The 22114-nt window shown below is 46.6% G+C and overlaps 1 protein-coding gene and 1 long non-coding RNA gene across 6 annotated transcripts in view; one reads left to right on the forward strand and one right to left on the reverse strand.

The window, feature by feature from the left end:
- The window catches only part of NFASC (neurofascin), a 175435-nt gene that overhangs the window by 127415 nt on the left and 25906 nt on the right, over positions 1-22114 (forward strand). For 4 of the 5 annotated variants that reach the window (XM_045015419.1, XM_045015421.1, XM_045015420.1 and 1 more), the window contains 2 exons: positions 4093-4215; positions 5189-5362. In XM_045015419.1, coding sequence (XP_044871354.1) covers positions 4093-4215; positions 5189-5362 — 297 coding nt within the window. Of the gene's footprint in view, positions 1-4092; positions 4216-5188; positions 5363-14389; positions 14405-22114 lie in introns of all 5 variants that reach the window. The other variant, XM_045015423.1, reaches the window with a different exon arrangement.
- LOC123369631 overlaps positions 1-22114 on the reverse strand; it is a 108697-nt gene that overhangs the window by 22368 nt on the left and 64215 nt on the right. The window lies entirely within an intron of this gene.

The following is a 22114-nucleotide window of genomic DNA, read 5'->3' on the forward strand; positions in this document are numbered from 1 at the left end:
CCTGCACCTATGGTGCTGGAAAACCTGGTTCAAGTCCCTGGTCCTGAAGGAGCTAGGATTTGAGCTGCATGGCTCTTTCCTCTTGAAGCTGTCTCCACTTTAGTTAACTATGAACTGGGCCAGGCCAAGCTCTAGGGTCACTCTATAGTCCAGTGGGTAAGTTGCTTGCCTAAAAGGTGGATGATTCTGGTTCAAATCCTTCCTCTGACTATTTAAAAGGATTTGGAGAAGGCTGTCCCACCTCCCAGGGGAGAAGTGGGAGGTTCCTGTTTAGGTCCCCTTTCGCTTGCGGAAGGCCCTTGTCTTTCTGGAAACAGAAGGGGGTTTGAACAGAGATGGCTCACTTCACAAGAGTGGTGGGTGGGGGCAACGGCGGGAGGGGTGGGGGGTTGGGCCTGGAAGGTGGGAGGGGTGGTGGCTAGGGGGCCAGGTTGGGGGTGGGGCTGGGAGGTGTAAGTGGGAGGCAGGAGGGGGGAGGTCTCCTGGGAGGTGGGAGAGCCTTGGCACAACCCCTTGCAGAGGAGGGGTTGGGCCTGGGGTCTCCCACAGCCTGGGTGGGTAGCCTAGCCACAGGGGACAAAAGAGTGACTTGCTTTTTTAACACCCCCCCCCACACACACACAAATATTTAAGTAAAAGGCCCCCCAAGGCAGCCAATACATGTTGCAAACTCCTTCCCCACCACAGGGATTGAACCAGGACCCTCAGCATCCCAGGAGCGTGCCCAAACCTCTACACCACAGAAGGCAGCTCTTTAGACAACCTTGCTTTGGACCATTTAAGAGTTAATTAAAGTGGAACCTGCTTCAACAGGAAAGGCTGAGGGCACTCCCACCACAAAGACTTGTCTCTCCCCAGACAGGGGGAAGAACTGAACCAGGATCTTCAATATCCCAGGAACAAACACTAACCTCTAAGCTACAGAGGCCTTTTGCTAGTATTACTTGCTTTGCCCCAAGTCATAGCTAATTAAAGTGGAACAGCTTCAACAGCAAAGGTTAAGGGCACTCCTTCTTCAAAGGCCTGTCCCTCTCCAACCAGCTATAGGGATTGAACCCACATCCTCAACATTTCAGGGAAATACCCCAATCTCTGAGCTACACCAGGTGTCTCATTTTCATGTTTTGCTTTGGCCCAATTAATGGTTAATTAAAATGGAACAGCTTCAATAAGAACCACTGCTCTAGATGCTATTTGGTGACAGCTCAGTAGATTTTCATTGGCGCTGCGCCTTTTAGCGACTGGCAATGAATCTTTTAAGGTTTACATATATAGTCCTGTACATTATAAGTAACGGGGGGGGGGGGTGAGGGGGGAGAAGAGGCATGATGGAGGCTGTAACTCTTCCTGTGTTGGCTTTTTAAAAGCTGACTTTTACTCAAAGTATCATCATTCATTGAAATTTGGGGAAATAAAGCCATTGGGCCCAATCCTGAAGCCCTTCAGAATGCAAAACTTTTCTAGACATGCTCCATTAGCTGGGTGTTAGGGTTGTGTACCATTTGGCCTAGATTTGTGCATATACAAATCCCAGCAAGCTGGGGTGGTTTTATAACTCCCTTCAGCACAAAACTAGGTCTGATAATGCTCTCAGGAGGTGCAGCTTGTCAGGAAATTGTTTAAGCAGCTCTTCTCATGTTCTAAGGGGTGTAAAGTGATATGTATTAGCTTCAAAGCTTCCATTTAAAAAACAAACACTGTTCAATATTCCAGCTCAGTGACAGACTCTGATTCACACTCTACAGTTATGACCAAAGCTGAGAGCAGGATCTGGCCCACACACGCAACAAGTTATTGCTTTGCCAGCTCTGAACATTTTGGCCATATACTCTTCAGGACAAGGCCTATGGTATGTCTGCTGTGCCTGGCACAATGGGGCGTCCCTGGCCTTACCCTAAAACGGTTCTGTGCTAAGGAGCAGTGAAGTTGCCATGCAGTTTGTCCAGTTTCAATAGGACATATCAAATACCAGTGAGACAAACACACCACCACCAAATGCATCGATACACCTATTCAGTTGCCCTGCTGAGATGCTCTGTTGGTTTGAACACAGGGTGATTGACAGGTTACCCATTGTGCCTCTGGGTGAGGTTACCCATGTGCCACTCTGATCCCTGGGCAGTCACATGCACATCTCATAGGACAGAGCCACCCCATCGCCTGGCAGTACACCTTGAATCAGTCTTTGCATTTGGAAAGCAAGCCACAGCACCATAACCACGTATTTCAAAGAGCCAAATGGGACCTGCCAACCAGTCCTCTCTACCCAAAGCTCTAGGATTTAAGGGCAAAATCTTGTCCCTACTGCTGTGCACAAACAAGGTGTACATTCCAAGAGCCATCGAGGTTGTGTGGCTTGGCCCCAAGTGGGCAAGAATGCATGGGGGGCCGGGACTGCAGGCTGCTGCATCTGTGCACATCCTAGCCAAGACACTCGTGGGGAGCTGGGTGATTTTCAGAGCTCTCACAAAAGCGAGGCAGGAGCGCTGGAACAAGGGGGCCCAGGTCCCCATCACTTTTTAAAGTGATAGGCCTCCCACTTTTTACCAGCTGTAAGGGCAAGCGAAGGAGAGGAGTGAGCGGAGGGCAGGGTCTGGAGGAGAAAGGCAGCATGGGAGCAGGGCCTTGGGGGAAGGGGCAGTGCAGAGGGCAGGCTTTGGGCACTGATGCCCCCCCCCCTTTTAGGGAACCTCCACCATTCCTGACTCTAGGGAGTCTCCTGCTGCCACAGGAGATACGCTAAAGGTGGAAAAACCCTTCCTGTACCTCCAAGCATCCCCATGCAGTGCAGGTGTTAGAAATCCCTGTACACAGAGGACTGTTTCCTCTGATTGTTGGGAGCAAAATGGATATCCTAACAAGGGGTTTACAGGCTTGCAAGAGGATTAGGTAAAACTGCAAAATATCCCAGGGCAACCTATTCAATAACTGCACCTCATATTGGCTCGTCCCTATGTAGCCTCCCTGCCAAAAGATTAACACACACCAGACAGGTGCCTGGCCTTCTGTAGTTTTATTGTATTATCATGTTAGGAAACCAGGCCCTCTCTGCTCTGCAGTAGATTACAAGGTAGCAGTGGCAGGATATCTTACTGGACATTGTTATAAACAGAACAGCAGTTGCAGTTTTTCTTTGGTGGGGGAGAGACCTTGCCAGCCTCTCTGTATAACAGGAAACAGACTTCAGGGGTGCAGGCGCATAGGGTTGGTGTAATGATACCCACAAAAGATATCTCGGTAGATAAACTACACATACAAGTTCTGAAACTGGGCCAAGAACACTAGGTCTTCATCTCCAAAACACAAGCGTCTACCACGTGAGCCAAAGGAGAGCGCCTGTTACAAACTGTGGTGGTAGGTCTAGCCCCCACAGAGCAAATATCTCCAACAGCTAGTGGTGGGACACTACTTCGGGAGGTCTGTGAGTTACTACAGAGAATTCTTGGGCAGGTGCCTAGCTGGTGGGTCTTGTCCACATTCTCAGGGTCTAACTGATCACCACATTTAGAGTCAAGTAGCAATTTCCCGCCAGCTGAGATTTCCAAAGAGCCTGGGGTTTTTCACAGCATGGGGCCCGAGCCCCTTGCAGGTTTAAACTAGTGTAAATGGTGGAGTCACTGTAACTTGAAGTCTTTAGACCATGATTTGAGGACTTCAGTCACTTGACGAGAAGTTATGGGTCTATTACAGGAGGAGGAGGTGGGTAGGTGAGGGTCTGTTGTCTGCAATTTGCAGGAGGTCAGACTAGCTGATCACGCTAGTCCATTCTGACAGTAGGTATGATACGCACACTGCATGGGTATGGTTTCCATGAGCAGAGAATTATCAAACTACCGTACACACAGCTCAGTTAATGAATAGAGATGATTCTGTTGCATCCAGTGCTGGATTCACATGCAGAATTGTTCTGAGTTTCAATGTGCTTGTGAAACCCCCAGTGCTGGTGCATGGTTTTTAATGCAGTTTTTGTTCCATCAGCATCTAGCTTTGTGTGTGTATCTTTATTATGTCAGCCACCCTGCAACGTGTACCATGTTGTAAGGTATGTTGTCTTTCTTTCCTTCTCCCTCCTGGCCCCATCCTCCTCCCAAGTACCCAGTGTCCCCAGGTATTTCAGAATCCGACAGCCTAACCTGGAGACCATCACTTTGGAATGGGACCACCCTGAACATCCCAATGGAATTCTCACTGGATACAACCTTAGATACCAAGCCTGTACGTTCCACACCTGTTTGTTTTTCTCAACTGATCAGTGATTTTTAACTCAACAAAGTGTTCTCTTGGGTGAGTAGGTTATTCAGCACCAAACCCAGAAAGAGTGCCTCCTCCCAGGTGCTAAAAGGTATTTTCCAAAATATGACGGCACAAGAGTAGCCCTTTAAAGAATTAGAGACTTCCATGACAAGGTAAAACATTTGCTATGTCTGAAGGCGACAAGTTCTGCTACAGTGCTGAGTGCCTGCAGCATTTCAGCATAAGCCAGTAGGGGTTGCGGGTGCTCAGCATCTCCCAGGACTTGGCCATAGGGGGAGAAATAAGGTTTAGCCCCAGACTGCAATAATAAATTGCAAGCAAAGTCTAAATACTGTGAAATCGGTACAGCAGATTCTTTCTCACACACACACACCTGGAAGATTAGTGCAGAAAGAGTGAAACTGCCCCCACAGTATCCCCAAACAGTATGGAATTCAATGCAATGCAGAGGGCCAAATATCAGGGCTGTGCACAACACAAGTCTTGTTGTGAGAGCTTAAGCAGGACATGTACCAGCCCTCTGTGTGGGTGTGAATCTCATCTCTAGCCTGCAGGGGTGCTGGAACAATTTGTATAGTGGGGGAGTGGAGGGTTGAAAGCCATTGAACCTAACTGTAAACCCTGGATATAGTGGAAACCACTTCAAGCTAGAGGGTGCAGCAGCACCCTCCGCACCCTAGTTCCAGCACCTATGCTAGCCAGTACAGTTCAGCTGCACTGTTACTCAATGCACATCCCCCTAGGAGACAGCTGGCTGCTGCTGCTCTCTCAGACAGGTTTTGTTGCATCTCCACAAATCTTTCTATTGAGCGTAGTCAATCCAGAAGCATATTGGACCATCAGCTGATTTCCTAGGGTGGGAGGAGATGAAATGTGGAACATAGCATGTGTCTGAAACAAAGCTGAAGCCTACACAGCTTGCCTTTCTCCCCAGTTAATGGCACCAAAACGGGCAGAACGCTGGCAGAGACCTTCTCCCCCAACCAAACAAGGTTTACGCTCCAGAGGACAGACCCCATATCGCGCTATAGATTCTTTCTGCGTGCTAGGACACAGGTGGGAGATGGAGAATCCATTGTGGAAGAGTCACCAGCCCCACTGAATGAAGGTAGGTGGAGGACAGCATTGCTGTGACTTTGGGGGTGGGATATATGCTCCCAGAGGAGTTATCACACAAGGAGCATTATGCATGTCTTCCAAAATTACAGACTACCCTGAAAATCACATACAGAATGTGGTTTTACTAAGGGAACGGGTAACTTTCTCAGTGTTACATAAGTAGAGCCAATAGTCCCTAAGCAAGAAAGTTTTACTCTGTGCCTCAGTTACCCATCTGTAAAATGGGGATAGCACTGTTAAGGCTGTGCAGATAAAATCCACTCATGATTGTGAAGTGCTCAGATACTACATTAATGAGGGCCATATGAGTACCTAGTTAGATAGGCAAATGTAGTGACTGCTTTTCCAAATTTAGGAACATAGGAACTGCCATAGTGCATCAGAGTTATGGTCCATCTAGCTCAGTATCTTGTCTCCAACAATGGCCAGCACCTGATTCTTCAGAGGAAAGTGCAAGACCCCTCAGAGAGAACAATTATGAAGCAATAACCTGCCCTTATGGGAAGTTTCTTCCTGACCCCAGGCAGTTAGTGGTTGTCTTATGCCCTGAAGCAGGAGGGTTTCTCTCTTTTACAACTACAGAGAAGTGCTTGCTGTATTCACAGCAGTAGACTCCGTCTTCCTGAAGGCACTCTGCCTGCCCCTTCATGTGCTGTGTAGTATCACTTACATATATCTGCTACGAGAAAACAGTGTATGCAGAGTGAGAGACTCTCTAGTAGGCCTTTGCCACCTTAAAGAAGATTTAGGTCAGATATTAAGAAAACTTTAACTACAAAGATAATTAAGCATGGGAAAGGGTTACCTAGGGGAGTAGTGGAATCCCTGGCAATGGAAATTTTAAAGACCTGGTCAGACAAAATTCCCGTCAAGGATGGTCTAGAACCAATTTTACTTGCCTCAGTGTGGGAGGCTGGACTAAATGACCTCTTGAGATCCCTCCTAGCCCTACATTTCTATGACCCTTTTACTGTAGCTCCACATGGAGTTCACCACAGAAATGTTCAGTGCAGATTCCACTAATAGTATTTACATTGAAAAACCTCTTTGAACAATACTGCTGTGTCGATGTTATGCCTGGGAGACAATGGGCCAGAGCGATCCAGCGAGGACGGATCAGTGGGATACAAAAACATAGCTGGGTGATCTAACCATTGGCAGGCTGCTAGGTAATCCCTGCAGTTTGACAAGTGGCTAGATCTAATGAGAAGCAGCACCTCCCCTGGATTTCACTGCCCAACCTGGTACGCTGTCAGGGTATATTGGGAATGCTGGTCCCTAGGTACTAGCCCAGAGGCAGGAAGGAGAGGCTGTTGGGGCATTGCACTCAATCTGGCAAAAGAAATGAAGGGAGTGAGGAAAAGATCCAAGTTAATTAATGGGTTTTGGCAATCACTGTGTGTTTAGTCATTAACAGTGGGGTTTATACCAGGATATTTATAATTGACCTTCAAAAGCTACAACATACAGTATTTTGGCATTTGCCTAAGGAGGGTCCAGCAAAGAGGAGAAAACTTTGACCCAGCCAGTGTCAGGAGATCTAGTTTATCGGTATAACTAGGAAAACAATCAAAGAGACACAGTGCTGTTGTCTAGTGGTTAGAATCAGAGCTGACAAGGTTTAAATTTGGGGTGGGAGGGTCCACTTAATCCATCCCCCAAAGAGACTGTGCCATTGATCCATAGAGATGCTTCTACTGAGATGAGCTCTCTCTTTTTCCTGGAAGAGAGTGTACACTTCAGATAACCACCAGAGGGAACTATCAAACAGTATTTGCCTAGGTCTTGGAATTCCTCTGAAATAGCTTTCTCTCTTCTTTGCAGTTACAAAGTGCATTTCTGAGACTATGCCACTATGTAGAACATGGGGAACAGCCTCTCTTACTTTTAGGGTGCCCAATCTCTGAAGTATAATAGCTCACTACTGTATAACTCTGGGTAGGGTTCTGTTGACAGAGAAACAAGGTGGGTTGGCACTCTTGGACTGAGCTATTGCCAGCCTATAAAGAGAAAGTGTAGTCAACAACTGTGCCCCATAATTGGCATCCTGTGTTCTTTGCGAGGCCTACTGCATGCTACAGCTTGACCCAGTCTAGCAACAACCATCTTCAGATACAGATGTCAAGTACAGTTCTTCTTCGAGTGATTGCACATGTCCATTCTAATATAGGTGTGCGCGCAGCCCAAGCACAGTTGGTGGAAATTTCTCTCTCAGTGGTGACTTGTCAGCTCTGGCGCCCCATGGTGTTGGTAGAAAGGGCCAGGCCGACCCTGCGCCCCATCAGTTCTTTCTGAACACCGGTGACGGTCACTGGAACTACCCTCCTTGCTGCAGCAAGCTTTTCTCAGTGGTCTTCATTTTTTCTCCATTTTTCTTCATACTGTACATAGAGTGTAAATAATTATTAGTTTTGCTGGCACTTCTCTGTAACTTAGCGGAGTTTTGGCCTGTCCCCAGTGCTGAGGCATACCTTTGTCACCAGGCTTCAAGCCCTGTGCCTCCTGCAACAAGGCTATGCCTCTGCACGACCCGCTCTCTAGTGGTCTAAAGTGCTCGGGGGGAAGCTCATATCGGGGATCGCTGTCAGATCTGCCATGAGTTTAAACCTCATACGAAGAAGGACCGAGAGGCCAGGCTAAACTTCCTATTGATGGAAGGAGTGCTCAGACCTTCCTCTGAGCCGAGCCACTCGGACTCGCCACTGAGTACCTCAGCGTTGGTGCAGAGCACTCCTCCCAGTCTACGGGAGTCTTGGCACCATTCGCCATCCCTGGAGCAGAGAAAGCAGCATAGAGAGCAGCCGGCTGAGAGGGGATGTTCCCCAACTCCAAAGAAGGCCAGGCATGGGGAACACAGCAGAGGGCAACTAAAGTCAGGACACTCCTCTGCCTCGGCATGGCAGGCAGCACTGTTAACTCCAACCCATACACAGGAACTGTTAAGTCCAGTTCCAGATGAGCCGTCTGCACTGGCGGGAAAGTGCAGCACCGGCGCCATTGTGGTGCCATCCACTCTGGAGGCATTTGCTGCAGACAGAGCTCTGCTGGTGCTCTCGGTACCACCGTTGCCAGCTGTACAAGAGTTGGCAGCATTGGTGCCGGCAGGCAGGAGGGAACGGGTAACCTCCAGCTGCTATCCAGTTCCAGGCTCCGCAGTACCACCTAGAGGGAAATCGTCCTTGCTGGTCTCGGCGCAAGCTTCCCCGCCCCAGCACCCATCTCCAGCACTGGTGGGAAGTGCACCTCCGTGGATCCCGGAGGAAGGCTTGTCGGAGTTGGTGGTTGGCTGGTACCCTTCTCGTCTGAGGAGCCCTCATTATCCCTCCTGCCATCCCTACCCCGCTGTGGATCCTGGACAGGAGTGCCATGGAGCGCTTGGCCTAGCAGTCAAAGGCCTATACAGTGGCCCTTTTGGAACCTCTGGGGGTTCCCCCTGATACCAGGGCCCCATCATCCCGGTCAAGACCTGCAGTGGAAACGGAGTAGGGGTTTTAGGCACAGTCACTCCTGTCTACCTCACTGTCAATATCTGCCCCTCCCAGACACCCAGGGGGCTCAAAGCAGACCTCTTGATGGGACAGTCAAGGGTATTATACCAGTTCCTGTCTCACCAGACTTTATTTTCAAACCACCTGTCCCCATAGGTGCTGGAACTATGGGTGCTGCTGCACTCCCTGGCTTGAAGGGGTTTCCATCATATGCAGGGTTTAGAGTTTGGTTCACTGGCTCTCAGTACCCCCACTATACAAATGGTTCCAGCACCCCTGTCTGTCCCCCTTCAGCACAGCGTGGTCTCATATCACCACGGATCATTAGGTCCTGAACACTGTGGAAGTGGGTTATACGCTCCAATTTATTTCTACCCTCTCACCCTGTCCCTCTTCAGGGACCCCTCTCACAAGCAGTTTCTAGTTTAGGAGGTACAAGCCCTCCTCAGAGTGGGAGCTGTGCAAAAGATTCCACAGAATTTAAGAGGGAAGGGGGTTTACTCCCATTCTTCCCTAATTCCAAAAGCAAAGAGTGGTCTCAGACCTAGTCTAGACCTCCACTGTCTCAACGGCTGCCCCAAGAAACTGAAGTTCCCCATGGTCTCTCTGGCTTCCATTATCCCCTCCCTGGATACTAGTACGTCACCCTCAATTTAAGAGATGCCTATTTTCACGTTTCAATTTTCCAAGCCCACAGAAGTTTTCTCAGGTTTGTCATCAGCCAGGCCCACTAACCAATTCATGGTTCATCCATTCGGCCTGCTGGCGGCCCCACAGGTGTTTGCATAGTGCATGGCGGTAGTGGTGACCTTCCTGAGAAGACAGGGAGCGCAAGTCTTCTCGTAGCTGGATGACTGGCTAGTCAGGTCAGTCCGAAGTTCAGGTAAAGTCCATTATCCACCTCATTTCAGTCAACTTTCCAGGCCCTGCATCTGCTAATGAACAAGCAAAAATCTATCCTCACTCCAGTGCTGAGGATAGAGTTTATCAAAGCGATGTTTGACTTCACCCAGGCCACAGCCTCCCTCCCAGAATGCCGGTTTCAGGCAATCATATGACTAGTAGCGCACGTCAAGGTCCACCCCATTATGACAGCCCATTTCTGTCTCAGGCTTTTAGGTCACATGGCCTCATGCACGTACGTGGTGCAGCATGCCAGGCTATACCTCAGGCACATTCAGGCTTGGCTGGCCTCAGCATACTTGCCGAATCACCACCATCTAGACTTGGTTCTCACATGTGTTCCCCTATCCTTGTTTCCCTCAGTCAGTGGCTGGATCCTCTGATGGTTTGCATAGGCATTCCCTTCACCCAGCCCCAACCTTCGTTATCCCTGATCTCGGACGCATCAGATCTAGGCTGAGGAGCTCACCTGGGGCCACTTACGACCTCAGGCCAATGGTCCCTGGAAAAGCATCAACGTCAGAGAGCTCACAGCAATCACCTCGCGTTGCAGGAAGGAGCATACTAATGCTCATGGATAACACTGCAACCATGTTCCACCTCGACAGACAGGGAAGAGCTCACCCTTCCCCCCTGTGTCAGGAAGCAATTTGCTTATGGGAGTTTTGCATAATCCACTCAATCCAGCTTCAGGCTTCTCGCCTTCCGGGAGCGCAGAACAAGCTGGCAGATCACCTCAGCAGATCTTTCTCCAATCACCATGAGTGGCTCCCTTTGCCCAGACATCGTGAGAGATATTTTCCAGCAGTGTAGGACTCCCCCATAGACCTGTTTGCAACCAGACTCAACAGAAAGCGTCACTAGTTTTGCTCCCTGCAAGGTCACAGCCCAGGGTTCACTTATGGATGCCTTCTTGCTCCCGTGGACAGGGCACCTATTCTGTGCTTTCCCTCCTATCCTGCTCATGCACAAGGTTCTGCTGAAAATAAGCTGGACAGGGCGTGGGTCATTCTCATAGCCTCAGCCTGGTCCCGTCAGCACTGGTTCACCATGCTGCTAGGCCGCTCCGATGCTGCTCCCTGTACTCCCCAACCTGATCTTCCAGGAGCACCGTTGACTGCTTCACCTGAACTTCAGCGCCCTCCACCTGACAGCATGGAAGCTACATGGCTAAACACCATAGAGCTGGCCTGCTCGGAGCAGGTCTGCTAGGTCCTGTTAGGTAGCAGGAAGCCCTCTCCCAGGGCTTTATACCTCTCTAAATGGAAGCGGTTCTCCTTTTGGCTTCCCAACACGGTCTCTTACCCATGCAGTCATCACTAGAGGCCATGCTTGAGTACTTGTTACACCTGAAACAATAGGGGTTATCGATTAAGGTACACCTCACAACGATTTCAGCATTCCGCCCCCCGATGGATAACCGTTCTGTTTTCTTACATGAGAGGTCTCTTTGTTTCCTCAAGGGCCTAGAAAGATTTTACTCACAAATATGAGAGCCAGTCCCTCCATGGGAACTAAGCCTGGTCCTGTCAAAACTTTTCTGGCCCTCCGTTTGAACCGCTCGCAATGTGCCACCTGTTGTACCTTTCCCAGATGGTGGCCTTTCTGGTGACTAATACTTCAGCCAAGAAGGGTCTCGGACATCCGCACTCTTACATCAGAACCCCCATACACAATCTTCTTTAAGGATAAGGTGCAGCTGCACCCTCACCCTGCCTTCCTCCTGAAGGTGGTTTTGCAGTTCCACAGAAATCAGTCAATCCTCTTGCCGGCTTTCTACCTGAAACCACACATGAACAGGGAGGAGCAACATCTCCACCCTCTGGACCTCAGAAGTGCCCAAGCATTCTACACAGAGATGACCAAACCATTCCGTAGATCCACCCAACTCTTCATAGTGGTAGCTGACAGGATGAAAGGCCTCCCCATCTTGACTCAGAGGATCTCTTCCTGGATCACACTGTGCATTTTCACATGCTATGAGCAGGCAGGTGTTCCACCACAAGCTATCCTGACTCCACAAGGGTGCAAGCATCATCAGCAGTGTTCCTGGTCCATGTCCCTATGGAGGACATCTGCAGAGCAGTGACTTGGACATCAGTGCATACGTTTTCTACTCATTACATCATCACTCAACAGGCCAGGGATGATGCCAGTTTCGCTCGAGCTATGTTGCAGTCAGGATGTCTGCGAACTGCGAGTCCACCACCTATACAACTGCTTGGGAGTCACCTACATTGGAACAGACATGTGCAATCACTCAGAGAAGAACGAAGGGTTACTAACCCTTCCGTAACTGTTGTTCTTCGAGACATGTTGCACATATCCATTCCAAGACCCACCCTCCTGCCCTTTTTTCAGAGTTGTCCAGAAAGATGGAACTGAGGGGGTGCGAGATCAGCTGGGCCCTTTATACCAGTGCCATGAGCGCACTGCACCAGAGGGCACCAGAGCCAACCCGACGGGTACCACTGAGGGAAAAATTTCTAGGTGACTATGCTTGGGGTGTGCACACACGTACATTGGAATGGACATATGCAACACGTCGCGAAGTACAACAGTTATGGAAAGGCTAGTAACCATTTTTTTCACCAAAACCATGCTGCTTGACAACCCTTTATCAATATCCCTCATCCAACAGGGATTTCATTTATTGTGGTGAGCTATCATAACCTACATTAGGTTAGGCCCCATGCTTATCTGGATAAAGTGCTTTCTGAATATAAACCCCCAACTGTATTACGTTTTTAGGTCTTTGGAATATTCAAATCACAGCACCAACAGTAGCTATTTCACCCTAGCAACTCCCCTGTGCTAAGCATCACACAACAGTGCCCATCTATTTTCTGCCAATCTTAAATTGTTTTTATTGGTGCAAGGAGAGTTATAAAACAAATGCATTCTCCAGTCCACAAAACCCTAAGAGCCACTGCAGAGACAGGCTGGGGGAGGCATGGTGCCACTTTCCCATCACCCCAGCAATCAACAGACGACCCGCAGAAGGAAACAACCACAACTCTCAGATTCATAATAGGATAAAACGCCCATTGTGAGACATCGATCAAATGGAGTGAAAGGTCAGGAGCCCTTAGGGATGGAAGACAGACAAAGCTGGCTCTTTCCCTTCTATAGCATTCGCTGACAGACATACAATTCAATTAAACTTCCGATTTTATTTAATGGGTGTTTGCTTTTCTTTTTCCTCCTTAATTGTGGTGGGTGGGAAAAGTAGCCGATTGAAAATACAGTAAAAATGAAAGGCTTCCTACGTGTCTTTAAGCAGACAGGCTCCAGAACTGTTACACAGTATTGTAATATTGGCAAAACTGACGTTCAGTAGAGTGGGTCCCTGCCATGCATTGTATTTTTCTGACGCAGAGGCTTCCATGAACGTCCTGCTTAGAGATCAGGTACTGGATATGGATAACATGCCATAGGTTTGTTCCTTCAACATACACTTGTTATTCACTTTGCTGGGTCCCAGATAGTTATACTTTCCTAACAGATCGGTGGTGTTTGCCCACAGCTGTTCCACAGTGCTGCCTGAGATGCACTGCCTTTCCTTCTCCTTACTCAGAATGAGAAATAACTATCTCAGCTGTAACTACAGGCCGTGAATTGTCAGCCTGAAAAAGGCAAGTTTCCCTTTCCTTGGTAAAGGCAGACAATGGCACTCATTGAGAGTGGGCTTTGACAGCTCAACCAATCCATTATCCATTAGTGAAAACAAAGAGTCTGGGTGAGATCTGCTCATCTCACTTACTTCTGCAGTCTCACTGAAGCCCCATGAGTAAGGCGAGCAGATTTGGCCCTAGAACATGAGAGCTGGTATGCATCTAACACAAGGCTAGGTTGGGCAGGATTTTATTAATGAATGGCACGTAACCTCAGGAAGTAGAGCATTGTTTAGCAGCTTTAAATGAGTTTGATTTTTTACATACCTGCTATAGACCCCCTAAAAAGAACTTGGAACTCAATGGAAGAAGGTTCAGAAAATCTACCCTTGAAATCAACTGCTTTAGTTCTGTCTTCAGAGATGGGTACTAGATTCAGTCATAAATAAACTTATCCAGATGTTGCTTCCATTTCTGTCAGGCTGCATTCAACCACGAGGGTAAAATTAAACACAGTTCTGTTTGATTAATTGATTACAACAGCTTGGGTCAGTTTCACCATATGTACATCATATGCCCTGAAGTTGGGTTTTACAGCAAGCTGAACGTGGAGGGTCCAATTTTGTCCTCCCTTGAATGAGATGTAAGCACATGGTTGAATGCTTTACTTAATCAAAGCCGCACACCAGGACAGAACCTGACCATTAGCATCCATTTGCTGGCGAGGTAGGATGTGTTTAACTGGGAATGATGATTTATCTCTGACTCAAAGGGAATCTTCCTTCTCTTTGTCCTATGCAAATAGCTATAGTTAGTATGCACAGAAAGGTGATTGCTGGGGGGCAGCTAATGCATTTTCTTTTTCTCTTAAAACCTTTGGTGACTGTGTGTATAACTGATCCCCAGTCTCACTAATGTGCTGTGGTTTTATATATTCCTTTGTTTTCTCTTCCCCTCTCTTCTCTGCTGTCCTTGTATTCCCCTCCCTATACCTGGCGCTGCACTCTGAAGCCACTCCAACCCCAGGTACCGTACCAACTGGAGGAGGAGGTAACAGGAATGGGGCAATGCACAGTCAAGGGCTGTCTCTAGGGTGTGCTGGCACTTAAGCGTGCACTATGTTAACCCTTTCAATGAGCAAACCAGAGGATAAATTGGCTGTAAGAAACACTGGTGTGGAGAACAAAGCACCACAGGCAGAGAGAAGAAAATATTATGCTACTACAATTAAGGTTGCAAGCATCAATGCATTTCCGCACAGTACTCAACCCCTGTTAATGGTCTGCAAGAGCTAGCATCAGAAAACTAAATGAAACCCACTTAATCCTGCTATTGCTGCAGAAGGGCCCAACACAGAGAAAACCATGTGCAGCCTTGTTGTTAGAGCACAGCAGCGGGACAGCCAGAGTTGTAGTCCCAACTCTGCACCAACTGCTTCACCTTTCTGCATCTCCATCCTCCATTCTGTCCAATGGGGACAATACGTTGCATTCATACTGCCTGAGGGTGTTACGTGCAGCTTAATTAATGTTTATCCTTAGAATGCATGTGACAATGCTCAGTAGTATCATATATAAACACACCCCCAGGTACCGAGGGTGTATTCGCCTTTCATTATGCAGCATTTTACACAAACAATGGCACTACACACTGAAAATTCCTGTACAACTCTTTGGCAGCTGTTACTCCCTTCTAGAAATACAGGGGTGCGTTACTTGTGGGTATGCTTGGCGCAGCCAAAGTTCTACATGTGAACACTGCAATGTACATGACACACTGTATTTCTCCAATGGCCAGCAGCTATATAGTTCTCTCTTTCCCAGGCTACCATTGAAAGGGTTAATAATAATGTTTGTGCGGCAGCTATGCATGTTTGCATGTTAGGCTATTTGCTGGCTTTGCCCTCTACTGCATATTTCCGTAACAACACTGAGATACAGAGAAACCATGTTCTTTTGAAAGGGAGTCTCTGCCTGCTTTCTAGGAAACCTAAATCCCCAACTACCCAAAATGTGTCAACATAGCAAACGCCAAAGCATAACTTCTGAAACTTTTGGGGGGGGGGTTACAAATGAGGGGTTTTCCCCTCTGTAAATGCAACAGCATCACTGGCGTGCAACTTTCAGAGAAATGGCTTTTTCAGAGCAGGGCATTTTGAGCAGATTTTTGCAGAAGCTGTTGCAGCCAGGCTGATCAAGCCTGGGCGATTCAGATGAGCAGCACATGGGATCATGTCTGCCAGCAAATGCATCTCAAATGCTCTGTGCCAATGAAGAGCTATTGATCTGAGATGACAGCACCCATTTTTGCATGCACTAAAGGGATCTGTAAGAAGCCATGCTTTATCTTTGTGGACACAGCACTAAGGAGGGGCATTTGGTTTTCCTTGTAAGGAAATGGGATGTCAATGGGAGATGTGACAGGAAACACAGGGCCTGTTTTCAGTCACAAAATGGGGTATTTTAGGTTCTGCTTTTCTACTTCACAGATGTCCCCCTCCCCCCTCTATTTTGTTACAGCAGTGTTTATTTAATCAATATTATTTTGCAAACTTCCCTCACTTACAGACCTCTTTCTTTTACTGTATTGTCACTTCCTAAAACAAAGGGTACCAGATTGGTCTGCTTTGAGCTTTGAAGAACTGAATATAAAACATACACAACATTTCCCATATAGTTTCATAGCACCAATGAAACAATCTCATTTCAACCCTCGTTTAACAGAGTTCGCGGGGATCTAAAATTCCTCTCTGGGCCAGGGCCAACGTTTCTAACTTCGGTGGATGCTGCTGAATCTTAAAATCACATCTTTCCTCTTATTCCATCCCAGCAGTGTCATCATGATTTTAGCAGTTCATATTTCTCAAACTGCTGAAGTGAGCTGGAATTCCTTGCCATTTGAATAGTGTATTCTAAGCTCTCACTGACCAAAGGGACGGACAGAGTTTGGGTTTGGGTTGTATTCTACCAAGATAATCTTATTGCTTATGTTTGAACTGAAATGAGGAGAAATGTTAGTAACTGAAATAATGCGCTTGTTAAGCTCAGATACCTTGTAGACTGCATTCCTGACTTTTCAATGGCAAACAGTATTTGTTTCTTCCCATAGCAGTGTGTGATCTACTGGCCTGTAATGGGACCACTTGTCCCTTAGTCTAATGCAGTGGCTCTCAAACTATTGTACCGGTGACCCCTTTCATATACCAGGCCTCTGAGTGCGACTCCCCTTATACATTAAAAACACTTGTTTATCTATTTAACACCATTATAAATGCTGGAGGCAAAGAGGGGTTTGGGGTAGAGGCTGACAGCTCGCGACGCCCCATGTAATAACTTCCCAACCCCCAGTTTGAGAACCCCTGGTCTAATGTAACTAGTAGTGATACATAAGACTGACTAGAACAAATCCCTGCCTTTGTATCACTTAAAAATATCACTCCACCTTGCGCCACAGTGTACGATTAGTAGTTTCATGCTGGCAAGTAGATTGTTGGAGTCACCTGATTTAAATTGCATTTGACCTAGAAGGCTCTTTATCTTCCTAACGAGTACAGGTTTCTAGTATAATTTTGTTTGACCTTCTTCTAAAGACTCGTCTCTCTGCTCAGCGACCTGGATTTTGCAGGTCCCTTAGGTGCTGTGTTACAGTGAAATTTGTCTTTAACTACTACTAATCTCAAACTGTTTTCACTCAAAAATGGTCCTTTTTGGGGGGATGACCAACACACCAGTTTTCATGTTTGTTGTGAGTGTGTAATGAAATCAAAGCAAAAACCAAAAATTTCACCTTGTGAGGTTTACATTTCATTACCAAGCCAAATCTAGAGACGGGCAAAGCAAAAGGAAAGGATTTCCTTTATAAAACCCAAAGGGTCTCATTTACACAGTGAACGAAGGAAATATTTGATAGGTCACAGAGCTGGATTCTCTAGCACTATTGTCAATAGCAAAGCTTCAGTCATACAAGATTGGGACCATACATAATTTTTGTTCCTCCATATAACACAGTCTGTGCATCGTACAGATTAGAACTGGAAGCTTTCACCAGGCTTGGAAGGATTACATTTTAAATGGCTAAATGCTTATATTTGTTGGTTTCTCCTTTTTCCCCCTCCATAAAAGGAGCGGGGTTGGGGAGAACTCCGTCATTAACACTCGACATTGACAGAAATGTAGCACTTGTGGAGAACTGCTGACTTCTCTTTTTTTGCAGACCATTCAATCTGGCAATCTAATATGCAAACCCACCACTTGATTGTGCTTCTGGATCTTCTAGAGTTATTACATTTGGAACAAATTAGTATAATTCTTTTTCTTTGTACAATTTCCTCCTGTTGCAAAAAAAATTAAAAATCACGAGGAAAGAAAAATCTCTTGGCAATACATTTGGCTATCCATCCAAATTCATAAAAAATTCATGAACTCTCTCTAAGCCTACTGATGCTATAGACATGCTCAGGGGTAAAGCAGTTATTACAGCCTAACAGCACATTAAAAGCTTCCCTAAATAATTAAAGAGCAATATGGGTGTGCACTGTTTTGTCATATTTCACTGCACATGCAGAACTGCACCCCCAGCTTTCAAATGACTTGAATTCACAGTGGAGTTGGAGGGAGCCATGAATCTCTAGCCTAGTGCTGGAGCACAAAAGGAGGCAAAGCGTGGAGGAGTCGTAAATAAAACCCACTCTCGTGTGGTGATTGTAGCACAGAACACGGCCCATCTGCCTAATGACAAACTTTTTCCTCACATGGATTTGTCACATGGGGTGCAGGCTCCTGTCAAAGATCCATCCCTGCTGATGATCTGAATAATCCTGGGAGCAAACAGTGGTGGGTTTATTAGCGTATGCAGGTTCCAACAAAGAGCATAAGTGGAGCCAGCATGCCATGAAGAAACCATTATGTACCAATCTCTCTCATTTACTTTGGATTAATTAGCCTATTAACTCCAGCAGCCAGTGTGTCTGCTGCATTTTCCATCTATTTTACTTGAGCAACTGTGCCACACCCCTGGGATTCCATCCTCTGACCATATCTTTAGTATCCGTAGAGGGAAGTGGCAGTGCACGGCTTAAGAGAAAAAAAGCCTGGGTCACAAAACTCAGGGTCTATTTGGATCAGAGCCTAGTTTGTCCTCAGATGAGTTGACTATGAGGTGACTTTGGAGGGCTGATTTATACATTATTAATCCCATGTTTTAGGGAGAGTGGGTCGTCTAATGGTTTAGAGCAAGGGGAATGGAACTGGGGGAACTAGAGGGAAGCCTGTGTTTTATTCCTGGTTTGCTGCGTGAACTTGTGTGAATCAGCACTAGATTTTCATACGTTGACTTCCAGATTTGGTGGGTGCAATTTTGCCCTGCCATTTAAGTAGCTTACACAACAAACTTTTCAAAAGTGGCCTCTGATTTCAGAGCACCTGCAGTTCCCATTAACCTGAGCAGTCGATGCTCAGCACTTTGAAAGCCAGACTTAAAGTGTCTCCCATTGAGCACTGAAGATCAGAGGCACCACTTGAAATTGTTGGCCTTCGTAGCTAAAATCCTTGACTGAGCCTGCAAACTGGGACCATACATAGGTGGCTAAATAAGGTAAGCTGCCAAGTTTCATAATTTTGTGCCGGCTAAAATGTATAGTAGAGTTTTCAAAAGCACCTGTGTGACTTAAGAACACAGGTCCTATTGGAAAGTCCTTGAAAGTTAATGGGACTTGTGCTCCTTCATCAATTAGGTGCTTTTAAAAATCCCACCCCTGGACTCTTAACTTCCCTGTGGCTCCATTTACGTATCTGCCAACTGGGTACAATGATATATTCTCAATCAGGACAGGATTAGTTAAAGTGTTAAAGCATTTTGAAATCCCCAAGAGCCTGACACTTGTAAAGGTTTAATACATGAGTGTAGCTTTTACTGCCCCCTTGCCACTCATTTCAGACTCACTCCCTGTCTGCCCATCGCCCGACAGTGTCTTTAATGTTCCTGATATTCAGAGACGCTCTGATTCTCTGTCAAAGTCACCCTTTATCCTCCTTCAGTCTGGAGTCAGCCCTCATTAAGGGCTAGAATTCAAAGGACAGAAAATGTCCCCTTTCCCCCTCCCTCCCAAATTACCAGCTGAGCTATTCTTTAAGATTCATTTCATATTAAAAACCAAATGAGGTGTTTGCTTTGTATCATCGGTCCTATCACGGACGGATTAAGACTAAATCCCCCAAACCTGGGGATGTGCTCTTCTTCCCAGCTCCTCCAGCTGGATTCTTGCCTTCCTCTCACTTTTGATCTTAGTGGTGCAGCATGGGGTTGCTGCCTGACAGCCTGCTTCTTTCTCACAGCTCCATCTGGGGTCTCTTTGAGCTATGGGGTTTCAGGATCTAAGCATCCTGCATTTACCTGTCCCTAGTCTGCCGCAGGCTCGACACGATGATTCATTTTTGTAAGCACTGCAAACACACCCCAAATCTCTCACACTGACTTTTATGGCAGTTGCATACTGCATTATCCTGATACAATGTGATGGCGCTACCTTGGGGTAGTGTTTCCAATGGAGCTATCACGGTGTTACCGCATTTTGGGCAAATACTTCATGTCATCATTGTCGGCCGAAGCTGAGAGGCACAGCTCAGACTGTTATTAACTAGACCATCACCCTGGCATGTGAGGGACACCTCCAGCTGCAGGACCACTCTGATAACTGCACTCCACCTGTTTGTTTTTTAAATACATGAGGATCATAGCCTAATGTGAGGATTAGTAAATAAACACACACCAGCCAGCATAATACAGTGCTGAGCCATTCATACAAAGTCAGTAACCCAAGCCCCAAGAAAGCGGCATTGAGAGGACCAGACCTTAAATCTCTGGAAGTGTACTGGGTGCAAAATAGACCTTTAAGAATTTAGCAGGAGGCGCACTCTAGTGGTATGAAAGCAGGACCGGGAGGCAGGAACTCCTGAGTTCTAATGCCAGCTTTGCCACTGACTCCTCTGTCCTTGAGCAAGTTACTTCTTTCTGCCTTGATTTCCCCCCCGAGTAAAATGGGATAAGGGTGCTTCACAGGAAAGTTGTGAGAATTCATTAGCTAATATTAGTTCCTACTCTGGATGTTTTCATTGTGTATGTTCAAAACTCTGTATTCAGAAGGTTGTCCTTTTAGGGTTAATTGAGTTAATATCGCCAGTAGCCACACTGCTCTCTTGAGCTTCAGAAAAATGCAAGGAATCTGCAGAGATAGTGCTGTTAATTTTTCTCAGCCCAGTTCAGGCTTTTGTATTTTATAGCCACAGGGCATAAGAAACACCCCTGATCTTATAATTGGCTAAGAGGAAGAACTGCAGGAGAGCAGTCCTCTCCTCTCAAAGAGGTACTTGTATTGTGGTGGCCTAATCAAATAAGGAAGGGCTGTGTTATTCTGTGTCTCATACACACCAAGCACAAGTTCTGTGGTTCTTTGACTTGAGCTCTGTTTCTGACACTGTATTTTCTCTGGATAGCCTCACATGTTGTTTGGCATTCTTGCTTCTTCATCAACATCAATCAAACCTTTGCCAAGGGGGTGGCAGGAGGCTTTCAATGGCTTTGCTTGTGCATGACGCTGGCTGTAGTTCTGTTTCAATGTCGGTTTGGTATTTATTCAGCAATGTGCTGTAAGGGGAAATTAGCAGGGAGATGCACTGAGTGATTTAACAGTTCTATTCCATCTCTGAGCTCTAAGAGTCTAAATTTTGGACCACTGGAAATGTTCTGGTTTTACAAATATTTTGTGGGTGGGACTCTTTGGATTAGAGTGACCAGACAGCAAGTGTGAAAAATCAGGATGGGGGTGGGGGGTAATAGGAGCCTAGATAAGAAAAAGACCCCAAAATCGGGACTGTCCCTATAAAATCTGGACATCTGGTAACCCTACTTTGGATCTAGCTGCTTTGAAACCAACAAGATACATAATATGTGCACACAACCCTTCTATGGGTCTCTGGGAAGCCCACTGAGGCACATGCTGATTCTTAAGCAGTGAGGGACCCTGGAATGCAGCAGAGTCATGTGCAAAGAAGCATCTCTTTCAAGAACCAAAATAAGGCCCTAGTTCTGCAGTCGGACCCTCAGGGAGCCCCTCTGAAATCAGTTGGGGTCTGCCTGGGCACAGGACCTGCCAAACTGCAGACCCAGGTAAAGTGAAAATGAGGAAGTGGCAAAGATCTGGTTTTGTTCTGGGCTCTCTTTTTAGATTCCTCCCTTAAAGTTGGTTTTATTTGGATAAAGGTCACATTTAAAATAGGTCCTCTACTAATTCTCACTCATAACCAGGAGAGGCATTGCATGTCACCAAATCACAAGAATAAGCAAAGCAGAATTTTATAAAAACCTAGCACACTTCAGTGCAAGGATCACAAAGCAAATTTTTGATGAATTATTCTGACAATTGCTGTTTAATTTTAGACCAAATCCAAATTTAGCCAAAGGCAATAACCCTTTGAGGGTTAGGTTATCCAACGCTGGTGCAAATATTTCACATGGCCTGACCTTCATTCATAGCTAGAAGCATTTGGACAAGCTTCTCCAAATAGCAAAATAACCCTCATATCTACCTTTATAATAGATTTTAAGGCCAGAAGGGATCACTGTGATCAACTTGTCTGATCTCTTGCACAACACAGGCCACAGGATTTCACCTAGTGATTCCTATTAACAAGGGCCATCTACTGTCATCTACCTAGCTAAAGGCACTGGCTCCTATTCTCC

Source organism: Mauremys mutica, chromosome 4, assembly GCF_020497125.1.
Source record: "Mauremys mutica isolate MM-2020 ecotype Southern chromosome 4, ASM2049712v1, whole genome shotgun sequence".
In the NCBI taxonomy this organism is placed as follows: Eukaryota; Metazoa; Chordata; order Testudines; family Geoemydidae; genus Mauremys; species Mauremys mutica.